Genomic DNA, 23,234 nt, shown 5'->3' with positions numbered 1-23,234 from the left:
TAGTGATATAACGCCGGCGTCCTCTTGTATGACCAAATCCCGATGTGATGCTCGCTTTTTTTCTTCAAAAGTTTGACTTCAAGACAACGCTTAACCGGTAGCCAGATAATGCACCTCTTCTATAAGAACAAAAACCTCGAAAACCCAAAAACCTCTTAAGTCCATTTTATGCTTCCCGTTAAACGAACAAGGTCTCTATGATGAAATCGAAGAACTCCTCGATATTTGGAATCTTGCCGCCTGGCAGTAGCTGTCCTAAACCTTTAGTGACTTGACCTCTTTGGCCGATGGTGCCTACGCCGTCCTCGAGGTACGCCTTCTCAGCATCAGAGAGCTCGCGCCTCTCGGATGCTTTCCACTTCTTTTCGGCTTCTGCTTTGGCTTCCCGAAGAATTTCTTCGGTGTTCTCGGTCTCCCATAGGTTGCATTTATTACATTCCTTGCATCGCCGCCCATCGCCCTCAGGCCTGAAGTGTTGGCAAAAATGGGCGTAGCCTTCGGTTGGTGGGCCGATGTCTTTGCGACACACGTAGCACATCTTATATCCGCAGGGGCAGGTTAATTTGTTGCATCCAGCTGTCTTGACGAACGACGTGTTACACCGTGGGCAAACGCGCTTGATTGCCATCGACATTGCTAGTTCAACTTGCGTACGAAGAGCAACAAGAGACGATTCGTGACAAATGTGAATATCCACCCATGCTTTCGAGCATGACAAACAAGATGATCGAGCACACGCCGGATTCTGGCAGGTGAATTTCAACCCACGCCGGCGACGTTGGTACCGGCTGATGGCCGCTCTTAGGTGCCGGGATACGTAACCCCTAAACGACCCATTTAAGCAGAGTATGGCAGGGCCAAGCGCTAGTGTCATAATAGGAAAATAGAAAGGCGATAAGATTAAGCAAATGAAGAAGGCGATAATATTTATGAGGTTGCTTGCACGGATCTTAGGCCTACGCGAATTAGCCGGTATATATAGCTCATCGACTTCCGCATAGGTGCAGAAAGGACACCGGATCAGAGGCAAACCACTGGATAAAAGGCCATGCTCGGCCAAACGTTGATCAAGCTTGCGTACGATCTCTTCCCCGTTCTTCTCCTCGCGCAAAGCCCGATGAATGTGCTCGGACGAAATGCAACCAGCGCACTCCGTCGATGCCACGGCCGGGCATCGAAGAGTACCCGTCTCTTTGTCGATGCTGCGTTGCCAACCTTGTCCGAATATCGCCTCGGTGATAGAATGTTGAACGCAGCGAAAGCAGACTAAATGCCCATCGGCATCACAGGTAGTAAGCTCTTCGAAAATGACGTCAGAGTAGCAGCAGCTACACTCGTAGGTGGCTTCCATGGCTTCGGCCTCCTCTGTAAGTAGGGAGATAGCTAGGGCTCGGTCGCTCGTTTCCCTCGAGATCCGCTCGCGTTGCTTTAATGGAACAATCAGCTCTTCGAATAGTTCTCTATCCAATTCAGCGCTGCCGGTCGCCTTCAAAGTTGGGACCAACGATCCATCGTCAGAAGTTCTCCATATTATAAGGGGGTGCGTTTCGGCCTCAGTAGACGTAACCGGCTTGCGGCGAAAGAATATGGAAGATATGGTGAACTTCCACGACTTCGAAGATAGGTCTACAAGGGTCGGTCGCGCGTCGAGATACGAATAGTTGGATTCGGATAAAACAGCGTCGATTGAAGATCTGGATAGGCCCTTGAATTCCTGCATCGCCAGAGCCCGCACTGCCTTCTTGTATTCTACCGTTCTAAAGGCCTCGGTTCGCGGAACGAGAGCGTTCGAGTCAGAACTGGTGCCATCGCCAGTTCTCCGTCGACCCTTCACGTACAAACCAGGATTCTTCAGCAACTTATCCGTGATGATAAATAGCCGCGACTCCTCGGAAAATGATGCAAGCATCTCCCGGAAGACCTCTACTTGAACATCGGGAAACAAGGCGGCGAGCATTTCGAGGTTGTTGTTTAATTCGAGCACATCTTGGGGCGTCGGAGCAGCGTACTGAAGCTGCGACTCGTTGGAGAGATATTCAGGAGAAGAGGAGGCATCGGAATCTTGAGGTCGCGATGGCGAAACTTCAGGAGAATGTCTAGACGATTTAGACTTGCCCGATATGAAGGAACCCCTCCGACCCGAGGAGCCGCTGAGAAAACCTGAAAGAAACATTTCTTATGTCGAGTCAAGTGTAGTCAAACAGGCAAAGCATCGTTGGTGAATTTAATAAAGCGTCGCGCGTCGTCTCAAGTAAAAATATGACCGGGGGCCCTGCTAGCATCAGCTATGGATTGGGAAGTTGATATTCCCCGACTTATAACCCTGTGTACAACAAGAGCAAGGCCGGTGATGATGATCATCAAAAGACGTGTATCGTACGGAACAGAGCATCAAGACAGACAAAGACATCAAGAGATGAAGCTGGATGAAATTAAGCAGGTTCTAAGTTTGCGACTCAAACGAAAGTCGCGTTGAGGAGATGCAAGTTCACACCTACCTACCTATGTAGGTACTTGACCTAGGAGAAATAGAGTTGACCTAGGTAGGCACGTATGACTTCAACCTTGGAACTCTAATCAGGACCCTCCAAGGATATCCCAGTTGCTCTTTTCCGAAGTTACAGCGGGGCTAAGCTATAATAGGAAGGGGCAAGGGACGAAATGAACAAAGAAACATAGGTGCTTTTTTGGGGCAGTCACGACAAGCGGGGAAGGTGCCAATGCGCCTTTCCTAGGGACTCTCATGAAGATTCTCGCTAAAGAGGCTCAATGGTCTAGTGGTAGGATACTCGCTTCGGGCTAACATTGGTCCGTCTCATCCAATGAGGCAATGTGAGTGGTCCCGGGTTCAAATCCCGGTTGAGCCCGTAGCATTTTTTGCGTAATATCCGGTTGTTCTTTCCTCATTGTTTTTTTCGTCTTGTCCCAGGCAACTGACCCTTGCGAACACAGCTAATCATCACTAACATCCGGCATCGAATTTACCTACAGCAGTCGCAAGTTCAAGTTTTACAATATAAGATGGATTCAATTACCTTGTGGTGCCTTCTTTTGCAAAAGTAGCAAAACAGTGATCGTGTACTTCAATAATTGTAAATTCAAGCATTTGCACTTTCATACAAGACCCGTAAACCAACGCCGCTACCTCAACGATATACCCATACTTTTAGTGATAGGGACACGCTCAACTGCCATTTGCCAATCAAAAAATCAAGAATGAAGACAAAAGCAGTAGGCTAATAAGCAGGAAGGATGAATATAAGGTACCAATGATATGATATGTGACCATTGCTTTTGGGCCATTTCCCCACCTTCCGCGTCCTTTCCCGAAAAGGAGTTGAGCTCTGTGAAGATATGCCATCGAAAGTCTTGTTCTCAGTTGATAATTCCAGGGGCATATACTAGTTGAGATCCATAACCAAGACAGCCTAGATCTCTCTTCGTGACGAGTGTCTATTCGACTTTTTACACGTAGCCTGAGAATGGCAAATGTATCGGTTGATGAACTAGGATTCTCTCCAAAGCAAGGTGTTAACTGGTCGAACTATCTCGCCTGCCGTCCTGTATACCAGGCATCTTTCTTCGGGCGCATCTTTGACTATCATGCTCAAAAGCCGGAGGCAACATGGTCCGTAGGCCATGATGTTGGGGCCGGTTGCGGGATTGTCTCCTCCACCCTCGCTGCTCGATTCAACAGCGTCATTGTCTCGGATCCCAACGACGGCTATGTTACGCTCGCTAAGAAACTTCTTGTTGAAGAAGCATCGCTCCCAGAATCCAAGTTCACCTTCCTCCAAGAACCTGCGGAGGAAAGCTCTGTTGAAACCGGGACAGTTGACCTGATCGCCGCATGCGAATGCATGCAGTGGACTAACCCCAGTGCTGCGATTAGTGAATTCAGCAGGCAGCTCAAGGCTGGCGGTACGCTCGCGATCACCTATTATGTCCGTCCATTGATTGATGGAAGCGAACGGGCGCAAGATGCTTGGAAAGGGGTTTGGGCTACACATTCTAACAGAGCCCGAGGCGAGGTGTACGACCGTGCTTTTAGGACAGTGAATACAGCCCTAGAAAACTTGGAATTTCCTGAAGACAAATGGCAGGCGGTTAAGAGGGTGTACATCAATTCTCGGGGGGACGTCAACGCCTTTGTGATGAACGACCTAATAGCCGAGAGGAAGGTCAAGGAAGGGGAAGAGAAAATCTGGGTAGAGGACGACAAAGAATGGATCGACGCAAAAGACATCGAGTGGTTCAAGGCATATCTTGCCACCTGGGTGCCGTCTATCCCTGAGACCGAAATGCAGGAAGTTTGGGATGAGTTGGAGCTTGCTTTAGATGGCAAAAAGGTCGAAATCAGAACGCCAGTTGTCATGATTTTCGCCACGAAGAAGGCACAGTTTATATAACTTTAGCAATATAACTAACCACCAAAAAGGGGCTCAGCCGGGATTTGAACCCAGGACCTCACTCAGTTTCCCTATGATAGAGATGGACAGGATTGCCCGAAGAGTGCGCGATAACCACTACGCTACTGAGCCTCTGAATCCGCTCTTTCCTTGAACCGGAAGTAATCCGATCTTTCTTTACATGAGTGTGATTGCTTGATCTTAGACTTTATATAACCTGTTGGTCTTACGGAGCAATCGCGGTTGACTGTTTAGTAGGTACCTAGTCTCTTAGGGGAAACATCGACGGTGTTAAAATGGTGGCGTATATATCTTGTCGAGAGGGAGCCCTGGGAGCGAAGACGTAAAGGCAGGTGAGACCTGGATGGAGCCTACCTAATGTAAGGAGTGGTCAACTTAACTTCCAAGTGCCTTCCTTGAATTGATAGGTATTGATGATTCGGTCATTGCTTGACCCAATTCAGTAAAGCCCTTGTTTGATCTATAATTGGTTACCTACTTTAGTGTTATATCATAGCAGTTTCCCTCTGCCTTTGGCGGATATTTATTACGACGTAAGGCATCGGATGCTTTACACTCGGATTAACTTACGTTTCATTATATTTTAATAGGTAGCATACGTGGAAACATAGATACTGGAAAGTTTTAGTTGAAGTGAATAATATACCTACCTTGGAAAGACATTATGTATCTGTCAGCTATCGAGCGATGTTTGATCACTACTGTAGATGATATAAAGTTGACAGCTTCAGGCGTGCCATTGAGACACTTGTTCCCAACTTTGACAGGACATAAAAAGCTATAAATTTGGGAACCCGACTTCTACTATGAGTTTCATAAAGTCGGGTAGTTTGCGTTTTGATGTGTAGTTCTCCTTTTTCTTACATAAGCTAGTGGTATTCTACGATGTTCCAAGTTCAAAGGTTGTGTCTCGCGCTTACTAATCTCATAACTTTTATTCATTGTGCTTGTAAGTCTAGACTTGACTCTGAATCAAGTCGAATTGTTGAAACCAATGAGAACAAACCATATATTCCCAAAAGAGCAATGAAATCATCTGGGTCCACTCTATAGGTGACGTGTAGGTGTCATTTATGGAGTGTAGAACGATCGACAAGTCCCTAAGTTTCACATCATGAATGTTCTGTGTATGGAAATATTTACCCGCGTTGTGATGGATTAGGTAATCGAAATTGCATCTAGCTTTGTGTAACATTGATAGGTAATCATGAATTCATAGGTACCAACTCCGGTGTCCGTTAAGTAAATGCCTCCAAAACCTAACACCTTCTTTTCCCCCATATATACACACAGCAATTGAGAATCCGTAATACACAGTACATAATTCCTCGAAATTTACCATTAGCTACTCCTATTGTTATAGACGGTCTGAATGAGGATATCTTACCTCTCTTACACCCTCAACACGATACTGCTATCTTACTGCTGATAGTTTCATGTTTTTGCTGCGCGTGGCAAGTCGTTCTTCCCAAAGAAGTGATATCTTCATTCCGATTGTGAGGAGGCACAGAATCATCAGTCGAAGGACTGCCGGTAGGGCTGCTTCGTTGAGAAGCCTCCGAACTTCTTCGTGGTTCGCACGAGGCTCGAGGAGAGTTATTTCACGAACCCCTTCGTCCTGCTCCTGCTCTACGATGGTGCTGGAGGCTGTTGATTGTTCAACCTGGGTATCAGGGGCTGACAACCTTCCATCGCAAGGCTTTCGCTGTGGACGATTGGCAGGCGTCAGTATTTCTGTCGTGTGATCCGATCCATGTTCCCCCACCGAGGGACCTAGAGACAACAACGCCATTGCTTCCCCCTGAATGTCCTCTAGAGCCACAGAATGTGAGACCTCAATTCTTTGGGGTGGGCGTGGTTGATCATCAATATTGTCCTCCGACCCAGCGTGCGACGAATCCCCCTCGTCAACGATCTGGTAATCTGGTCCATTGTCCGGTTGCCTTCTTGGGATCTGGATAACGGGCTTCCGATTCTTCTCAACCATGTCGCGGGGTATGTTCCTGGCCAATTCATCGAGTGGGTCGTGGTAAGGATTATTTCTACCACCAAAATTCACCAACGTCGTTGCGGATTGGGGTTCAATTGGAAACTTGAACTTCTTAAATCTCTGCTTTGCCTTCTGTCGTATGTGTGAAGCTATTCCCTCCAGACAGCCGGCAACTTCGACCTGCATAAAGAACGGTTGTCCGTCATGCTCAAACGCGAATGCTGTGTGAAAAGTGTTGTCATGCCTTGGCTGCCGATCGAGCTCGCTCTCAACAAGATCCCATTTAAGGATTGTAGCTCTCGACATCTTGTTAGGGATAGGTTGGCTTGAGAATTTCCACTGGCTCCGCTGAATATATTTCTTCTCGGAATTTCGTCCGATGCCCCCGGCCCCGGCAAATCCGCCAACATCAATCCAAGGAGCAAATGAATTCTTCTCAGTCTTGAAAGCTTCGTCTAGCTGTCCATGGAGGCTTTGTGGGCCATGTTCGGTGATGTGAACGGGGACTTTGACCTTCGTTGATGAATCTCTAGCACTGAAATGGCGGCGGAGATCTTCGTCCTCTTCGTCCAAAGTTAGCAAGACGGTCGCGCCCCTAAGACGACACTCTTGTGGTTCTGTAAAAGTCAAATCCAGGTAGACGACGCCTCCCGGGTTCTTATCCGGAGTCAAAACACCCCATCGCGACTCTCTGAATCGAAATTTACATGCAACTTCCACGTCCCCGATCTTTCCTTTTCCAAGGTAATGATTGGAACCCTCCAGACGCTCAAACCGCCCAAAGTCGTATTTTCCATACTTCCGACCAAACTGGAAACGTTCTTGCCAAGGAAGCGCAACACCACTATAAATCGGATGATGCCTGGTTTCAAACATCGACATTGTATTCACTGAACGAGGCCTAGACTATCACGAAATTGTCCGGTTAGGCTGTAGGTCACATATTTTAAAGTCGTCCCTACGCAGACAGACCGAAGGAGCTGAGGAGGGGAGGGGGCTGAGCCTTTTAGTTGGCCGATTGACCAATCAATACAGCTTATAGGTATGCAAAGCCGCTCAAGATGCAGGTTATCAGGCTGCCTCATTTGCGCCGGATAAGCAGGGATGGAGGCGTCTACAGAGCTTACGCGGGGTTATTTATAGGTAGTTCGCGGACAATCTCCATCTCTGGTGGCGTTTCGGCGCTCATTTCGTGAAGCTTTCTAAAGAGGCTCCACCTCGATCAATCTCAGCAGACGACAACAATGAGATTCGCGGCACTCTCGTTCACGACTTATACTATTACGTAGATTGTGCGATTCAGTATTTACATCTAGCACCATGTCGGATAGTCAAACGAAAGCAAAGCCAACAAATCCCAAGTCTCCTCTATCTGAACCAGGGGACGATCAACAAGGTCTATGGAATTTCCTTATTCATGAAGGCCAAAATAAGGAAAAACAGATCATACCCCGAGCCGATCACTATGTAGCTCATGATAGTGCGAACCGGCATGAGTATGTGACGCCGAGTCGTAGCAGTCCTCCCAGCACTATTTCTAAGAAAGCTACCGAAGTGGCCCCTACGAAACCTACACAACCTCCTCCTGTTCCACATGAGGTCCTTTTGAAACGGAGAGTTAATGGCGTTTGGGATTCGTGTCATGCCAATGATCTTACCGTTCATCTAGCATTATCCGCTCAGGAAGATCTTGACGAAAGCCTTGAAGAGTTCTGCCGTCTTCAGAGGCTAGGCCATTTTACCTCTGCCAGAGAATTCTTTACTGAAAATCTACGCGAGCACATGGAAAGACCCCAAGTTCTGATTGGATATGCCGAATTGTTGCTGGAACAAGGCGATTATAATACTCTGTCTGAGATAGATGATGGCACCATGTGTCATGCATGTGACAGCCTTGTGGACGGTGATGATAGACGACTGCTTACGATATATTGGAAACTGATAAAGGTGCTCTCTGTTCACTATAAGCCTGATAGACCCCGTGTATTTTCGACGAAACGCGAAGTTATTGAAGCAGCTGTCGATGAATTTCACGCCGTGGTAACCGCCAACAAAGGAAGTATAACTTCGACTGAGGTAAGTCTACTTTCTATCCCCTGACATCGTGTACTTTTGCTAATTACCCAGGTCAAAATACTTGCTCTGTTTTATCGCCTGTGTAGTTTCATAGACGATTCTGCAATACCCCAGCGCCTTCAGGAAGTATTTCCGCCGGAATTTCATGAAGGGTTATATGTAGCCCTCCTCCGGGATGGCCGCGTATGGGATCTTCGTGATATTGCCGTAGCGGGCATTTCCTCACGTGTCGGTGCCACCGAATATTGGGGAAACACCCGTAAATTCATTAAAGATTGGTCAAGAATGACTACTGATACATCGACAACGCTTGCGCTTCTCGATATTCTTGTATCTCAAATAGTCTACGAACTCGAACACTCAACGGGAGCTGATGACAGCCTTGAGACCATAATGAGACAATCTGAACCACTTGCACTTTCGATCATAGAAAACGACCCCGAAAATATGAAAAGTCGGTCATTCATGAGATGGATGTTGGCAAAGGCCCAATCTATTGATGTTAAAGGTCCCCATTACGCCCGCTCATATGGGGAACAGCTTCAGTCATGGCCGGGTCTGGTATTCCATTCGAGAAGGCTTCAATTGCCTCAATACGTACCCTTGCAAGGTGAGAATCCGGGTTGGAAGGTGAATAGTGCAGCACCCAGGTTTGAACGTCCTGTCAGGTTGGCAAGGAAAATCTCAAAAGAACTTGGCGACTACCAAACCGAAGTTATAGCCTTGCAAAGACTTATTTTATTGTCTGCAAACCCAGATGAAGAATTCGAAGAACTTTGCAATCTACAAAGTCTTACTCAAGGGGATGTTTGCGGCTATTCGAAAACGTTGGTATCAAAATACTTGATATCCAATACCGATGACTTAAAGCAAGACTTGAAGCTGGACATCTCCAGACTTTTCGACATCCCCCACTTCTCTGATTCTATATCCATGCTGGATTCGTGGATACTCAATATGTTGCAGTACTGCCTAGAAGGCGAAGGGCCAGCGGCTCAACAAGCCCTAGAGGGAGCTGACGAGGATTACCAAGATCTTCCATGGGCATTCCGAGTAAAAATTGATAAAAAGTTTCCAACCATCCAAGGGCGTGTTGGTCGACTCATGCACCGTTCACCATCGCCTAAGCTTGAATCACGGTTTAACAGACAAAGACAGGAGAGACAAGGTACGAGAGAAGAACCGGAGGTTGTGTATTGTGGCCCAAGCGAGGACAAAAAACACCCAACGACTAAAGAAAATGATGACTTGGGGCAGAAAAAGGATGGAAAAGGCATGGAATTGACTAGACTCCATCCAACCCGTCGAATTTCGAGCCCTAAATCATCCGAGGAAGATGAATGGGTTGATGATTCCTATGAAAGCGAAGATTGGATGACCAAAACGTACGCTCCGAAAACGAGTCCAGCAAAGAGACCAACGGCAGCTTCCCATGGAGAGCGGCGCTCTGTAAGTTTCCTCCCTCGGTCTCGGAAAGGTGGCCCAGGTTTGGCTCCGGGGGAATCACCCTTATCAACATCCCGTGCCACCACGAGTATTTTTGATCAGTCTAAAGAAGGGTCTGGGATAGCAATCTCGAGTAACCAGTCGACAAAACCGAATAGTCCCATAAGCCAAAGTAGATATAAGCAAAGTGCTGTGTCTGGCCAAGGCGAAGAAGTCAAGCAGCTAGACACGCTAGACAAGTCGGAGTTAATAGAGTATCTTCAAAATAAGCGCCCGAATATACGGATGTTCGGATCCTCCCCGAAGATCATATCGGCAGAGAGGCGCAACGCGGACACAGAGCGTGAGAAACACCAGCGCAGGGGAAAGGCAGTTGTGTTTACCAAAGAATCTGAAAGTAGCCATCCATTTACAGTTAATGAGAAGCTAGAGGTGAAGGAGGAAGGATATAAGGAACATGACCGGGCCACTGTTGACGATATTGAGAACAAGGGCCTGGAACCTCAGGGTCAGAGCCACAAAGCTGACAATGAACAGACAAATGAAGAAAAGGAAACCCACGCTCAAGAAGCTGTTGAAGATGTGAAACAGAAGGATAAAGCGCGCACACACGAAGACGAGGAGCCCCAAATCCTTGAAGCGGGCCCGGCGGTAGCTACTGTTGAGAGTACGGAAGACCTTGGGGAGAACAGGGAGGGAACTACGTCGCCTACCATTGAGATTGTTGATTAATGCTCCTCGTTTCTATGGATGTATTGATTCCTAAATCGTTGGCATCATTTTTTATGAGTATGTTATACCTATGGATGATCCAGTCATCAATCAATTTAAGTATCGAATCCAATGCCTACTCAAGCAAGTATCGCTTACCTATGTGATCCGTTAATGACAACTCGCAAGAAAAGTTTATGTAAAGTTAACCTCATAACTATTAAGGAGTTAGGGGTTAAGGAGGCTCGCAAGCCACTAATCCGTACAGCACCGCCACAATGAGGAGACGAGAGGTACCTCTGCTACCACTTATTAGGAAAAACACAGTGTGGGCTTGCATTAGCGTCTGCAGCCTAGCGCAGCTGAACCCTCTAAGAAGGAAGGTAAAACTGCATGTATGAAGTTTCACGCCATACTGTCTGCGGTACGACTATACTCAGCTCACCTTACGACTCATACATCGTTTCTCTTCTGCCTCGACTTCACTTCAATCCTTTTTCTACCTATTTATCGACAACCGCGATTATTTCTATAGACCACTATTTCATTTACGAGCAAAGGATCTTCGACCATGTGTTGTTCCGCAGACCTATTCCTCGGCCTCCTGGCCATCCTCTTTCCACCTCTGCCCGGTACGTCATGACCCATCTCCCCCATAGCCCATCGCCCATTTGCCCCCGCCCGCCGCTATTCGTCTGCCTTGTTATCGCGTGCCCAGCCAGCCGGTAGCCAAGGAAGCTCCGCAAGATACATCGCACCGCGACGACCTAGGGTTCCCCGTTAAAGCATCCCAATATATTCATTCATACTCTCTAGAACGCTTGACTAACTGACGTGAAACAAACTACAGTCTGGGTAAAAACCGGCCTCTGCTCCGCCGACTCCATCATCAACATCCTGCTCTGCGTACTCGGCTACGTACGTCTCCTCCCCCATCCACCAAACGGCCCCCCTCAAAAACTAACAAACCCAAACCCAGCTCCCCGGCCTGATCCACTCGTGGTACATCATCTCCAAATTCCCCGAACTGTACGAGTACGAGTCCGGCGCGCCGCAGGACGCCGAGCCCGGCGGCCGGGTGACCTACGTCTTCGTGTCGCAGCCGCCGCAATCCGAGCGCCCGCCCCGAGCCAGCCCGCAACAACCACAACCACAACCGCACTCGCCCTCGCACGCCAACTACGGCACCGCGAACAACGGCACCCCGTCTGCTGCCGGTCCCAGCCACGGCCACCACGACCCCGCGCCCCCGACCTACGCCGAGGCCGTGAAGGGCGACCACAAGGTGCAGACGCAGGACTAGACGTCGCCGCTGCTGCCGCGCTACTACAACTGCCATTACCACTACCAGGTCCCCGTCCCCGTACACGCCGTGCCTACGACTCCGCCCGTGAATCGCTCGTGGCGTCGGTCACTGGTGTCGAGCTTGTACCTTCGGGATTTCAGGCTGCCTCGGACTCTCCGGGACCGGGATTACTCGTGGGAGGAATGGCTGTGGCGTCACGTGTGAATGAAAGGTGGTTCTGATTTCTACATAACGGAGTTGGGGATACGGGTTTGGGTTGATTTGGTTCGGAATGCGTGATTCTTTGTTTTTTCTCCTCCGTCGGTTCGGTTCGGTTATCTGGTGCATGTAACATCGCCACTGTAAAAAAAGGCAGCAAGCAATACATATATGGCATTATGAAATCATTGTGGTAGTGGTATGGTCACGACGTATTGCATATAAACAGTGTAGTCTGTAGTACTGGCTTTATTTCTTCTCTGCCTCTACCCATACGTCTCTATCCAGGGCTTCGCCGCTGCTCGTAGTCCTCTCCTTGGCGCTCCTCTTCCTTCGGCCGTGGTACACGCAGACCCCGGTGCCACCGGACTTGTGGCGCGTGTTGGCCGGGCACATGGGACTGCTGGGTAGATGTTCTGGCATATCAAACTCGAAGGAACTGGGCGCCATCTCCCCGTACCGTGGCACGGCTACCGGCACCTCCCACCATTCTTTGTCGCCTAGATCCCGCTTCTCCCTCCCCCTCTCCTTTTCCATTTCGTTCCTTGGCTCACCCTTGTCTTGTTCATCCCGCTCGATAATGGCAGTAGGTAAAGGGGTGTTGTAGGGTTCGATATGCTCTTCACTGCTTCCTGAACTGGTAGCGCGTGCCGGCGGCGTCGAGATGTCGAAGAAGAATGAGCGCGGTCGACCAGCGCGGTGGCCGCTCTCGCGGATCGGTGGCGTCTTTATGCGCGTTGCTTCCTATTTGTGATGATTAGTTGTAAAATCTTCGGAATGGTAGAGTCTGTGATAAAGGCATCAGGCAGATAAATCAAGAAGGGATAGACTTACACCACCTGGGAATTGTGCGCTGAAAGAGTTGAACCGGTCTTTAATATCATGTTAGTCAACCTAATTTACTCATGACTTTTTCTAGTCTTCTTACCCCGACTCCCCTTTCGTCTACCCCCTTTTACTTTAAATTAGTTTCCTCCCCATAAAGGTAGGAAGAAGGGTAGAGAAGCGAAAGGAAAGTAGAGCGAGAAGTGAAGCGATATACCCTATATAAAACACGCACCTATTTCGGAAACCGGACTAGTAAACGGCGTCCGGCCGCGGAGTACGTCGCGGACGGAGCTCGAAACGGAGCTTGTGACACTAGCCTCGGAGCTAGCAGAGGCTTCGCGATGCCAGGGGCTCTTGCCGAAGAGTTTGCGCGACCAATCGCCTCGGCCTTTCTTATCTTTACCTTCCTCCCGCAGCAGCGATGTTACGCGCCGCATGGCCGACGGGCTTTGGCTATGGCTTATGAGCTTACTCTTCACGTAGCTATAATTGAAATCTTCGTCGTCGTCGGGCGTCTTCTTGAACCTCTACATGAGTGGCGGCAAATACTCGTTAGCGTTCCGGCAGGAGTAAGATTACCGAGAGTAGGCGATTAGGAGGAAGCCGGAATTAGGCTCGGGTTCTTAACTTACCGGTTTATGATCTGGGAGGATTCTCGCCATAAACGACTTTTTGGACTTACCCTCCTGGCTAGTCGTCGATATGTGAATAATGGAAGAAAGGGAAGCTGTTGCAGTGCTTGTCGGCTTCTCTACAGGCGTTCCGGTGGGAGTAGCGGAGTCTGAACCTCCGTGACCGCTCGTGAGCGGCGAACTCTGAATAGGCTTCGAAGTCAGTCTCGGGATGGATGTACCGCTGTCACAGCCATGGCAACCAAATAGTAAGGGCGATCTTTGGAGTGACTGGACATGGGCCTCTTCGGTCAGATAGGGGCTACTTAGAGGCGTCTGTACGAGCGTTCGATTTAATGGGAACATAGACCCGCAGCTCTCGCTACTGGTGCCCTTGCGCGACAACGTAGGTCGTTGAAGAGACTGGACGTGTGCTTCCTCGGTGAGAAAGGGGCTGGGCTGGGGCATCTGAGCCCACGCATTACTGTTTGGGGAGTGCTGTAAGTCGTCCTGCATGTCTTTTCCGGAGCTGCTCTTGCCGGAGCGCTTGCGCCACCTGAAATGCTTCATGACCTTGCTAGGGCTTTCGATGATCTCGCGTTCGGCCCAGTAGCCTCCCGGGAACCAGACCCACTCGTACCCATCTCTGGCCGGTCGTGGCGGGTCGATGAAGGTGTTAGGGGAGACGGGCGCGCTGTTGTAGGTTTCCTTCGTATATTGCCGAGTGGTCAGGTTCGCAGTCGTTACGGATGCCACCGACGACGAGGGCAACCTGCTTGTTGGTCCGTCGACGCCGGAGATGCTGCGAAGTCTCCATCGACTAGTGGTACTCCTGCGACGAGGCCATTCCGAGAAAGGACTGATGTCTTCCGAACGGTCCTCCATGATGGTATTTCGGCATTCTTAAAAATAAAGATAGGGATGGATGAGGATATTAAAGAATCATTGTTGATATTGTGATTTATAGGAAGTCTGGTAGAGGCTAAGAAGGCCGAGTAGGCCTAATGATAAATGCAAACATCTAGACGATTTTAAGTCAGCATAGGCCATTTTTGGTTTTGGGATCCATTTACGTTTGTATCCGATTTCGACGGTGAATTTTGTTATTTGTTACAAAGCAGTTGCCTTGCCCTCTTCTAAATTGACAAGCCCTTCACGCTTGCCTCTAACTTGTAAATAAAATATATGCCTGACGCCTGTCTCCTTCCTTAGGCACCTTGCGCGATGCGTGATGCAGGTGGAGAATGAAGCTTCCATGCACCTTCCCATATAATGTCAATTCTACAAAAAGGAGTCAGGGGGAAATCTTTTTACTACAATTTCTTGGAGTGGTTGACCTATTCATTAGGCATATCCTATTGGATCCTGGCCTAACACTAGAGTATATGGATCTTGTACAATAATCAGTTTTATCTTACAAAATCCTTTCTTTCTCTAGTTGGCTATATGGTACACCATTGTTTTTACATACCTGATCATGCTACTTCTTATACTCCTATCAAGCGTATAGGCTTATGAGTCTGCCCGCTTTCCGTTTCTATGGCATTTGGATCTAGTCGACCGATAGGTTTTACCTCATCAGGACCGTTGAAAAGGGGTTCTTCATGCCCTTCCTCGTTCCACTCGCCAGGCAATTTGGGGCCGTCGGTTGGAACTTCACCGTCAACGAGCGCCTTCTTCTTACGCCGCGTCTTCTCGGCCTTCATCCGGATTCTTTCCAATCTCGCCTTGCGCTCGGTCTCGGTGACGTTGACCTTGCCTAAGTGGTCATCGATTTTTTTCTCGACGATCCCTTTGACATAGAAGGCCAAATTCTGGCTACGAAACACGCCGGTATACCGATAGCTAAGCCAGAGATAGAGCGTGATCTGTTTGTGGAGGGCTTCTAACCGTTGCAAGTACTCGCTTTGGTTGTCCTTACTCTTGAACAGCCTCTCGTCGACGTCGAGTAGTTCTAGGTCAACAGCTTTAATATCGGCAAGTTCACCGCCGCTCATCGTGGCAACACATTTTCCGAAAGCTTGCACAACCGCAGATCCCGCTCTCTCTCGTAGGGCAACCGGCGCATTCAAGAAGACGCAACGATCATAGACAGACATATGAAAGGGCTGGATCAAGTCGCAAATGGCCAACATTTCCTTTACCCGGCAAAGGTGAAACTTTGGAGAAGTCTGTGCGATGTCTCGTAGGCGGGATAAGATGTAGCCAAATGGTGTCCTTGGAGGAAAGTAGGATGAAAATCTCTCAATCACAGAAGGCGGAGGTTGTATGCCAGCCGACTGTATAGGTTCAGGTTCGCTACTAAAAGCCTCTTGGATGACCTTGAGATCACTAGCCTCGAAGGCTGTTACAAGTCCGGGTTGGCTAGCCGTAATTGGCTGACTCAATTCTGGCTCCGGGTTGGCCGCCTGACGTGCTGTTCTGTATCGGCCAGCCCTGCCCCCTATCTGTTTGATCTCGGAAGTCGTTATTTGCCGATAACCGCCGACGGTGCGTTTATGTGTCTGATCGAAAACGACTCGCCTTATTTCCAAGTTGAGGCCCATGCCGATGGCGTCGCTAGCGACAAGAAAATCATAGTCGCTGTCAGGATCGTTAAAGAGCGCGGCTTGCTGAGCACGGGTTTCCGGTGGCAGTGATCCGTAGATCATAGCACACCGACGTCCAGTAGCTTCTTCTATCTGCTTCTTTAATAGATGTATGCTGAGTCTCGAAAAGGTGACAACGGCGTCGCCCTTTTCAAGATTCTTGAGTGATCCCAGGCTGTTCTCCATGGTTTCCAATGGGTTTAACCTCTTATACCGTGTGACAATGCACTTATCGCCGATAACTTCGCATAAGGATTGGATCAAATCCACGGTACGCTCCTCTCCACAGAGGTGAACCTCTTTAGCTTGCACACCAAGGAACGCTTGTGTCCATGCCCATCCTCTCTCGCTGTCCCCGATCATTTGGATCTCGTCGATGACCGCGACGTCCACCGGAAGGTTCAGAGGGGTCATCTCGACGGTACAGCTTCGGAAATAGTTGTCCTCGCCCTCTGGGATTCGTTGTTCTTCACCGGTTACCAAGGCGCATTTCTTACCTTTGGCCATGAACCGAGAATAAACTTCGTGTGCTAATAACCTGAGCGGTCCTGCGTAAATACCAGACTTGGAATTCTCCAATGCTTTGAGGGCATTGTAAGTTTTCCCCGAGTTTGTTGGGCCGACGTGTAGGTGAATCGTGCGCTGCAAGGCTCTTGTAGCGGGAAACCATTCATATGGATATCGGAAATCCGCAATTTTTTTATGAGTGGCGATGATAGTCTTGGGGAATCTCGAGCGCATGAGGAAATTTTGAAAGCTATATACCAGGTGTTGGGTGAGGCCGTCCATATCAGTTTCGATGAAGGCATTGCGTAAACCCCAGAATAGGGGGTTGTTGCTCTTCGAAATAGCTTGGTTTTCGCCAGCCAAGTCGCAAGCCTTTTCGAGAGAGTTTCTGAACAGCTTGACCTCGCGGTCCAAGTCAAGTTTGGAGACGAGCCCGAATCCTTTATACTCATTCTGTCTCGCTGCCCAGCTCCGCGATGTATTCATGAGCAGGTCATATTTGCCAAGCATAAGACCGCGGAAGATGGAGTATGTCTTCTTCGTGTTTCGTCCCACTACATGCCGTATCATCTCCTCTTCCTTCGAAGGAAACAGGGCCCCGTAGGCAGAAGCTTCAGCTTCTTTTCTCTTCTTCCATGCTTTTCCCTATATGTTTGTTAATAGGCACATCAATGAATATGTAACATGGTGGCATGCTTACGCCCGTCCTGGGTGCTCTAGCTGTAGTTGAAAAAGCATGTTTGCGACATAAGAGAAGCGCGCAGCTTGATCTAGCCGATCCGATTCTGAAAAGGAGGCTCATGGCGCATATGGAGTGTGGGAATTTCAGGAATCATATTAGAACTGATTCCCTCCCATCCAGATTGGCCTGTAATTGAGGATCTTTCGCTTGATTCCTTCAAGATGAAAACTCTGGAGGCAAATGTGAAATCGTCGACTTCAACATTTTGTTCGATGTCAGTTATCGATACGCATTAAAAGAACTTGACTAGTTAAATTCTTAAAATTTCTTATCAACCCCACGGTTTATCCGTTATCTGTGTGGCTTGCGTGACGGATACCGTGTTGCATCTACTTTGCGCACGGAGTACTAGCATATAGGTGCCTAGGTACCTCCCTAATGGAAATGACTAGGTAACTGTGAAACCTGATTTCTCATTGGTCAGCCTATCATAGAGCGCTTTCCCGTCGTCATTACCTTTGGCTAGAAGGCAGCTTAGACCCAACGCTCCGGAACTGCTGACTTAAACTTTGCTCAAATCATTTTCTATTCCAAGATTTGTCTCCATCAATTTTCCAATTCCTTCCCCCTAAGTTCCCCTAAGCTATCAAATATTTAATTCAAAAGTCCGAACGATCAGCCTCTCTAGGTCTAGGATAGGAGCCCTAGCACAGCATCCGCGATGGCGTCTTCATCGACACAAACTCCACTTCTCTAGTGCGTCTCGATCTACAATGCCTTACGTCGAAGGACAACCAATGAGTAGGCTAACAAACAGGCAGCTCGTGCATCGCGCACCACACCACTATCCTCTCCGAGTGCACGACGTCCTCGTCGTCGAAGACTTCGTCGCTCGCCTCCCTGATCCTACCCAAGATCGACCACGACTCGCCGCAGAAGCTCACGTACACGCATGGCCAGCACCACATCCACTACATCTCGGAGGCGTCGTCGGCGCATCCGGGCAACCCGTCCGCCGGTGGGCTCACCTTCCTTGTGATCGCGGAGTCGTCGCTGGGCCGCCGCGTGCCCTTCGGCTTCCTGTTCGAGATCCGGAAGCGCTTCTTTGACGAGTTCGATGCCGGATCCGCCGACTTCGCGGACATGCCGAACTACGGCGCCGGCAGCTTCAACGCCGAGCTCAAGAATTTAATGGTCGAGTTCGGCACCACGAGCGGCGGCCGCGACGACGCCATCACGAATGCCAACCGCGAGATAGATGACGTCCGCGGCATCATGACGCGCAACATCGAGGGCCTTCTCGAGAGGGGCGAGCGCATCGATCTGCTTGTTGATAAGACGGACCGCCTAGGCGGCAGCGCGCGCGAGTTCAGGGTTCGGAGTCGTGGTCTCAAACGGCAGATGTGGTGGAAGAACGTCAAGCTCATGGCGCTGCTTATCATAGTGCTTGTCTTGATCGTGGTCGCAATAGTGATTGCGGTTAAGAACGCTACGGGATGAGCCGGAAAGACGAAGTAAAAAAGAACAAATCAAAATTAATCATCTCTTTTCTTTTGACGGATAGGGTGCACTTGCGCTACGGGATTACATATTTATTCGCGAGAGAAAGCGACAGGCCTCGTACGTTGAGGCAGAATTGTATTTCTACAGGCGTTTTTTTCCTAGGTAGGATAGGGTAAATTAGGGGAACTTCAGCTGATATCGAGTTTATGGGAATAGCGACCCCTTCCGTTCCTTTTGTTGACGGCGATACCCGAGAATCTAAAGGCTTTCTGCTCATATCTCATGTACATACAACCTGTACTCCTAGCCTCAAACAGATCGTCCCAAGTTGGTTTTTATCCTTGTGTGTATCGCCTTATGGTAATATAATGCACCCTTTAAGATTGACTCGGCAGCCGTATGAGTCTCTCCGTTTCCATACTTTCCATCGCAAAAGTACTCCTCATAACAAAGCTGGAATAGCTCCACCGGCTCTCCTCCGTGCTTCTTCATAAGCATAGCCATGCGCGACAGGACTAGTCAGTCCTACGGCGTCAAGTACGAATGGCGACTTTCGTAACCTCTCCGTAAAGAATACCGGGTGCAGATTCGAAGCATCTCTTGTTACTACTGGTGATATCATGGTCGGCGCCGAAGAGAAAGGGGCCGGCGCAGATGGCATGTGACTGACGCGCGGCGGTGGTTGGATTGCCGGGGCCGCCATGGGAGCGGATTCTTGAAAATGTGGTGGAGTTAAATCGTGATGGGGAAATTGATGTAATTGTCCAACTACTGAAAATGAAATGGTAGGGTTTGACGGTCGATTGGGCTGGAATTAAGGTTAGTAAAGACGTGGGAATAGATAGATGAATGCGACTAAGTTCGAGACTGAACTGACCCGAGGTCCAATGTCGTCATCCCCACGTGGAGATAAAGCAGGGTGCTTTCCACCAAAGATTTGCGAAATCGAGTGCCGTAACATCATGCTCTGTTAATTATTGGATTCATGAGAGAATATGTCTATCATTTTCAAACAAATTCATAAGCCAGAAAATTTGCCTCTAAATATTAATCGGGAATTCCGATAAGTGTTACCACGACCTTGGTAAAAACGGGTGTAGATTCGGCTTCTATTCCGAAATATGTACTTGATGTCGCAAGGATGAAGTAAAGTCCTCCACATCTCGGTATCTTTTAGCAAGCCATTCTCAATGTTTTTACCATTATCGTATTAGGACAATATGTACAGATATGCAGCCTACTAGGTACGCTTCCTTGGACGTCAGGGGTATAAAGACAAGTTAGCGGTTTCGGCGTCTACCAATAGTGGCTGGGAAGATTCAAATCAACGTGCAATTCTACAGGATGTTGAAATACTATAGTTGTATATAACTTTGGCGACTAGAAATGTCTAGGTAGGTAACTAGAGAATAGTATAAATGAACTAGAGACTCATCTATAATAGATTTGATCTTTATGTAGATTTCAAGCACTCTATCTTCAGGCTTTATTGTTACCTTGCCATTTTATGTGCCATGCCGGAGGGGAGTTGGAACCAGGATGAGGATCGTCAATATTATACCATCTATTTCCCATCTATTTATTCGTACATTCATGATGCCGCCTTTTTCCCTTTCCGCCGTGAAGTTTTCTTCTCAGCCTCCTTTCCTTTCTTGATGGAACCTATCAAGGCGTCAATTTTCTCCGCTTTCTCTTTTTCCTGCTTCTCCTTCTCCTTCACCTCTTGGCGCTTCTTCTCTAGGACTCTCAGTGCGGCCTGATCCTTTTCAGTCTTTTCGATCAGCTTATCGCTTGCTTCCCAAAGCTTCTTTGCGACCTCTTCATCCTTAATATCTATCCTGGCAAAGTCGACCTCCATACATTCCTTAATGAATCTTCCGCCAGTTCCTCTGCTTAGATCCGGGTCCATTGCGGCGTGTAGAATAGATTGAGCACCCATTTCCGGGCTCTTCAAGAAAAACCATGGTACCAAGTAAGAAGATAGATACACAATTAAGCCCCAGATCGTGCCACGGGTCAACCACCGCCTCATTCCAGGAGTGCGAGTAAAACCAGGGTCGGCAAAGACGACTCGAGAGTTCATTGGGAGTTTATCTGGTCGCTCATACGCATCCAGATGTTTCTGGAAGGCTTGTCCGAATACCATCAAAGCCAGCTTGCTTCTAGCATAAGCTTTCCCTGGAGTCCACTCCTTTTTCACCAATTCATTGTTAAGTGATGGGGACCGGATGTAAGAAGAACATGTCGGAATAATTACTCGTACGTCGCGGTCGAAAGGCTGGGCTCGGAGCGCCGGACTTAAAATTCCCAACAAATGGAAGTTGGCGAGGTAATTGACCATCCACATCTCTTCAATCCCTTCCTCCGTCTCTGTACGGCTCTTTCCAGGAGGTGTAATCGTAGCAGCGCATAGGATAAGCATGTCTAAGCGTCTCGGTGGTGCATTGTCGATCCACTTCGTAGCAAACTGACGGATACTATGTAAAGACGAGAGGTCGACTTGTTCGGCATATATCATATGGTTTTTTGTTTGCTGGCGCAATTCCCCTATATAGTCTGCGAGGAAAGGGTTTGACGGCGGCAATCGGGTTAGGAGTACGATCTGGGCTCCTCGTGCGGCTAGTTCTCGAGCGACGACGGCGCCTATACCTGATGTTCCGCCGGTTATCATAACTACCCGGCCGTGCATATTACGTTCCGTCAGAGTTCTGGCGCCGCTGAAGTAGCGCTTCAGAACGATGAGGAATACGGCAACAGCTCCGATCTGGAACAACGTCCATGGATCGCGCGCCCAGCCGGGCACCCACGCCGGGGGCCCATTTACATATGTCTCCCAAAGTAATGGGATAGGCATAATAAGTCAACGAAAGTAACGAGGATGTGGAATGAGATGAAGTGAACGAAAGAAGAATTAGTAAAATTCAATTGCTTGATACTTCCATCACTCCGACGTGGCCCGTAGTACAAAATACGGGCTACGTAAACTGTAATTATAAGGCAGGGGGCTGTGACGACAGCTCTCTGAAATTCTTGCGCTAACAGAAAATGACAGGGGTGAAAGATCGGAAATGCAAGGCTGATAACGCCAAGGAAACATCTCCACTTTTAAGAAAGATCCCTGTCACTCGACTTTCGCCTCATCACATTGGCGCCTATCAGCCTTTCTTATCGCTTTTAACTTTCCCTTCCTCACTTCAGTTTTCCAAGCTCACCAGAAAAATAAGCACTTTGGCATATTCAGTCTTACTGCCATTTTCAAGCCCGCCTAAATTCGAACACACGAACTTGTTGATTCCTGCAATGGCGCATGAGGAATGGAGCGATCCCGAATATGACATCCCTCTTCAAGACAAACGACCTTTTGGATCAGGACTCAAACGAAAGCGAGTGGTCTTCGTTCCAGCTTCTTCGGGTAACTTAAAAACCACTGAAGATAATGCACCTGGGAATTCTTCTCAATCCGTGTCTGATTTATATCTGAGCATAGTATTGCCTAAGGAAAAGGAACCTAGTCAAACTGCGTCAACAAAAGACTCGGACGCCACCACATCTCAGATCTGTGAAATCTGTCAGTTACCGCTAGATGAGGATCCCAAGTCTAGCGAAAAATTAAAAGCAGAATCCCGACCGCACGAAGCATCAATAGCTCATCAAGTATGCATGGCTCATTCCCATCCACCTTCGGCACTAGACCGCTCGCGAATGGGTCTGAGCGTCCTCCAATCACAAGGCTGGGATCCAGACTCTCGAAAGGGACTAGGTGTTGAGCAACAAGGCATGCAATATCCCATTAAAGTGAAGCCGAAGAACGATACCTTAGGAATAGGTGTGCAGGTACCAAAGAATCTACCAGCCAAAAAAGAGAAGCCGAAGACTTTCGACGCTAAAAAGATACGGAAGATGGCGTTGGAGGATAAGAAACGGCATGAGAAGCTCCGAAGACAATTCTATGGCAACCCTGATGTGGAGAAATATTTGGGAACAGGCTGACAGGGCAAAGATTCAACGGTTGTCTTATTGTAACTGTAACGTATGCCATTTTGAGAGCGACTTGTCGCATTGAGATACCCCTTTTTTATAGACTAGCATTTGTTTCCAAATGATACAGCCACGCGTATATCGAAAAACAAAGCGTGAGTGTATAAAAATAGGTACTACCTAGGTAGGTGGTTACCTTTTCTTGTATTCCTTTCCACGTTACGATAGTCGATATGGATATTATATGTAATATCCATTCCACTACAGCATACTAGGTAACCTTAAATACAAAGTTGCTTAGATTGAAGTCAGAGACAGCAGCAGCAGTTAACCTTACTTGTCCCTTGACTAAGAATGACGAAGTGGGAAGGTGGGGAAGC

General features: G+C 48.4%; 11 protein-coding genes and 2 non-coding genes across 13 annotated transcripts; 6 read left to right on the top strand and 7 right to left on the bottom strand.

Moving 5' to 3' along the window:
• Positions 1-178: 178 nt before the first annotated feature.
• F4807DRAFT_459179 (uncharacterized protein) lies at positions 179-2,173 on the bottom strand (the record flags this gene model as incomplete). The annotated part of the gene is made up of 1 exon (XM_048001317.1): positions 179-2,173. One exon carries the CDS (start codon positions 2,171-2,173, stop codon positions 179-181), a length of 1,995 nt encoding a protein of 664 aa, XP_047855471.1.
• A 590-nt stretch (positions 2,174-2,763) lies between these two features.
• Positions 2,764-2,867, top strand: F4807DRAFT_t61. Its single transcript has one exon. It is a non-coding gene; the product is annotated as a tRNA-Pro (tRNA).
• Positions 2,868-2,953: 86 nt separating this feature from the next.
• F4807DRAFT_420933 (S-adenosyl-L-methionine-dependent methyltransferase) lies at positions 2,954-5,061 on the top strand. Its single transcript, XM_047997547.1, has 2 exons — positions 2,954-4,566; positions 4,668-5,061. The coding sequence occupies exon 1, from the start codon at positions 3,483-3,485 to the stop codon at positions 4,407-4,409; it is 927 nt and encodes a 308-aa protein (XP_047855470.1). The 5' UTR covers positions 2,954-3,482; the 3' UTR covers positions 4,410-4,566; positions 4,668-5,061.
• On the bottom strand, positions 4,439-4,541 carry F4807DRAFT_t60. The gene has a single exon. It is a non-coding gene; the product is annotated as a tRNA-Pro (tRNA).
• A 572-nt stretch (positions 5,062-5,633) lies between the features above and the next one.
• Positions 5,634-7,521, bottom strand: F4807DRAFT_44273 (uncharacterized protein). Its single transcript, XM_047999498.1, has 2 exons — positions 5,818-7,521; positions 5,634-5,757 (listed from the first exon to the last, which is right to left on the bottom strand). Exon 1 carries the CDS (start codon positions 7,300-7,302, stop codon positions 5,845-5,847), a length of 1,458 nt encoding a protein of 485 aa, XP_047855469.1. The 5' UTR covers positions 7,303-7,521; the 3' UTR covers positions 5,634-5,757; positions 5,818-5,844.
• Positions 7,522-7,740: 219 nt separating this feature from the next.
• F4807DRAFT_459176 (uncharacterized protein) lies at positions 7,741-10,674 on the top strand (the record flags this gene model as incomplete). The annotated part of the gene is made up of 2 exons (XM_048001316.1): positions 7,741-8,496; positions 8,548-10,674. The coding sequence occupies 2 exons, from the start codon at positions 7,741-7,743 to the stop codon at positions 10,672-10,674; spliced, it is 2,883 nt and encodes a 960-aa protein (XP_047855468.1).
• A 349-nt stretch (positions 10,675-11,023) lies between these two features.
• On the top strand, positions 11,024-12,432 carry F4807DRAFT_420926 (uncharacterized protein). Its single transcript, XM_047997546.1, has 3 exons — positions 11,024-11,285; positions 11,504-11,571; positions 11,633-12,432. Exons 1-3 carry the CDS (start codon positions 11,225-11,227, stop codon positions 11,954-11,956), a joined length of 453 nt encoding a protein of 150 aa, XP_047855467.1. The 5' UTR covers positions 11,024-11,224; the 3' UTR covers positions 11,957-12,432.
• On the bottom strand, positions 12,200-14,768 carry F4807DRAFT_44209 (uncharacterized protein). Its single transcript, XM_047999439.1, has 5 exons — positions 14,670-14,768; positions 13,618-14,617; positions 13,218-13,512; positions 12,992-13,029; positions 12,200-12,901 (listed from the first exon to the last, which is right to left on the bottom strand). The coding sequence occupies exons 2-5, from the start codon at positions 14,479-14,481 to the stop codon at positions 12,407-12,409; spliced, it is 1,692 nt and encodes a 563-aa protein (XP_047855466.1). The 5' UTR covers positions 14,482-14,617; positions 14,670-14,768; the 3' UTR covers positions 12,200-12,406.
• An 88-nt stretch (positions 14,769-14,856) lies between these two features.
• F4807DRAFT_420917 (P-loop containing nucleoside triphosphate hydrolase protein) lies at positions 14,857-17,645 on the bottom strand. Its single transcript, XM_047997545.1, has 2 exons — positions 17,392-17,645; positions 14,857-17,336 (listed from the first exon to the last, which is right to left on the bottom strand). The coding sequence occupies exons 1-2, from the start codon at positions 17,491-17,493 to the stop codon at positions 15,084-15,086; spliced, it is 2,355 nt and encodes a 784-aa protein (XP_047855465.1). The 5' UTR covers positions 17,494-17,645; the 3' UTR covers positions 14,857-15,083.
• Positions 17,646-18,014: 369 nt separating this feature from the next.
• On the top strand, positions 18,015-19,070 carry F4807DRAFT_44152 (synaptobrevin). The gene is made up of 2 exons (XM_047999388.1): positions 18,015-18,129; positions 18,195-19,070. Exons 1-2 carry the CDS (start codon positions 18,095-18,097, stop codon positions 18,871-18,873), a joined length of 714 nt encoding a protein of 237 aa, XP_047855464.1. The 5' UTR covers positions 18,015-18,094; the 3' UTR covers positions 18,874-19,070.
• Positions 19,071-19,235: 165 nt separating this feature from the next.
• On the bottom strand, positions 19,236-20,153 carry F4807DRAFT_44146 (uncharacterized protein). Its single transcript, XM_047999385.1, has 2 exons — positions 19,754-20,153; positions 19,236-19,684 (listed from the first exon to the last, which is right to left on the bottom strand). The coding sequence occupies exons 1-2, from the start codon at positions 19,838-19,840 to the stop codon at positions 19,319-19,321; spliced, it is 453 nt and encodes a 150-aa protein (XP_047855463.1). The 5' UTR covers positions 19,841-20,153; the 3' UTR covers positions 19,236-19,318.
• A 122-nt stretch (positions 20,154-20,275) lies between these two features.
• Positions 20,276-21,861, bottom strand: F4807DRAFT_420914 (NAD(P)-binding protein). Its single transcript, XM_047997544.1, has one exon. It carries the CDS (start codon positions 21,728-21,730, stop codon positions 20,468-20,470), a length of 1,263 nt encoding a protein of 420 aa, XP_047855462.1. The 5' UTR covers positions 21,731-21,861; the 3' UTR covers positions 20,276-20,467.
• On the top strand, positions 21,856-23,197 carry F4807DRAFT_420912 (uncharacterized protein). Its single transcript, XM_047997543.1, has one exon. It carries the CDS (start codon positions 21,922-21,924, stop codon positions 22,864-22,866), a length of 945 nt encoding a protein of 314 aa, XP_047855461.1. The 5' UTR covers positions 21,856-21,921; the 3' UTR covers positions 22,867-23,197.
• The last annotated feature ends 37 nt before the right edge of the window (positions 23,198-23,234 follow it).

This window comes from Annulohypoxylon truncatum, assembly GCF_022578515.1.
Source record: "Annulohypoxylon truncatum strain CBS 140777 unplaced genomic scaffold F4807scaffold_11, whole genome shotgun sequence".
NCBI classification, from domain to species: Eukaryota; Fungi; Ascomycota; class Sordariomycetes; order Xylariales; family Hypoxylaceae; genus Annulohypoxylon; species Annulohypoxylon truncatum.
The sequence above is the reverse complement of the archived record's forward strand: the minus strand, read 5'-3'. Positions and strand labels throughout refer to the sequence as shown.

Bases quoted from the DNA above. Each gene is read 5' to 3' on its own strand.
- F4807DRAFT_420933 (XM_047997547.1), top strand. From the start codon at position 3,483: ATGGCAAATGTATCGGTTGATGAACTAGGATTCTCTCCAAAGCAAGGT.
- F4807DRAFT_44273 (XM_047999498.1), bottom strand. From the start codon at position 7,302: ATGTCGATGTTTGAAACCAGGCATCATCCGATTTATAGTGGTGTTGCG.
- F4807DRAFT_420926 (XM_047997546.1), top strand. From the start codon at position 11,225: ATGTGTTGTTCCGCAGACCTATTCCTCGGCCTCCTGGCCATCCTCTTT. The intron at 11,286-11,503 runs GTACGTCATGAC...AACAAACTACAG, and splicing joins CCTCTTTCCACCTCTGCCCG to TCTGGGTAAAAACCGGCCTC. The intron at 11,572-11,632 runs GTACGTCTCCTC...ACCCAAACCCAG, and splicing joins TGCTCTGCGTACTCGGCTAC to CTCCCCGGCCTGATCCACTC.
- F4807DRAFT_44209 (XM_047999439.1), bottom strand. From the start codon at position 14,481: ATGGAGGACCGTTCGGAAGACATCAGTCCTTTCTCGGAATGGCCTCGT. The intron at 13,513-13,617 runs GTAAGTTAAGAA...CCACTCATGTAG, and splicing joins TCCTCCCAGATCATAAACCG to AGGTTCAAGAAGACGCCCGA. The intron at 13,030-13,217 runs GTGCGTGTTTTA...ATGATATTAAAG, and splicing joins TAGTCCGGTTTCCGAAATAG to ACCGGTTCAACTCTTTCAGC.
- F4807DRAFT_420917 (XM_047997545.1), bottom strand. From the start codon at position 17,493: ATGAGCCTCCTTTTCAGAATCGGATCGGCTAGATCAAGCTGCGCGCTT. The intron at 17,337-17,391 runs GTAAGCATGCCA...ACAAACATATAG, and splicing joins CTAGAGCACCCAGGACGGGC to GGAAAAGCATGGAAGAAGAG.
- F4807DRAFT_44152 (XM_047999388.1), top strand. From the start codon at position 18,095: ATGGCGTCTTCATCGACACAAACTCCACTTCTCTA. The intron at 18,130-18,194 runs GTGCGTCTCGAT...ACAAACAGGCAG, and splicing joins ACACAAACTCCACTTCTCTA to CTCGTGCATCGCGCACCACA.
- F4807DRAFT_44146 (XM_047999385.1), bottom strand. From the start codon at position 19,840: ATGATGTTACGGCACTCGATTTCGCAAATCTTTGGTGGAAAGCACCCT. The intron at 19,685-19,753 runs GTCAGTTCAGTC...CCTTAATTCCAG, and splicing joins ATGACGACATTGGACCTCGG to CCCAATCGACCGTCAAACCC.
- F4807DRAFT_420914 (XM_047997544.1), bottom strand. From the start codon at position 21,730: ATGCCTATCCCATTACTTTGGGAGACATATGTAAATGGGCCCCCGGCG.
- F4807DRAFT_420912 (XM_047997543.1), top strand. From the start codon at position 21,922: ATGACAGGGGTGAAAGATCGGAAATGCAAGGCTGATAACGCCAAGGAA.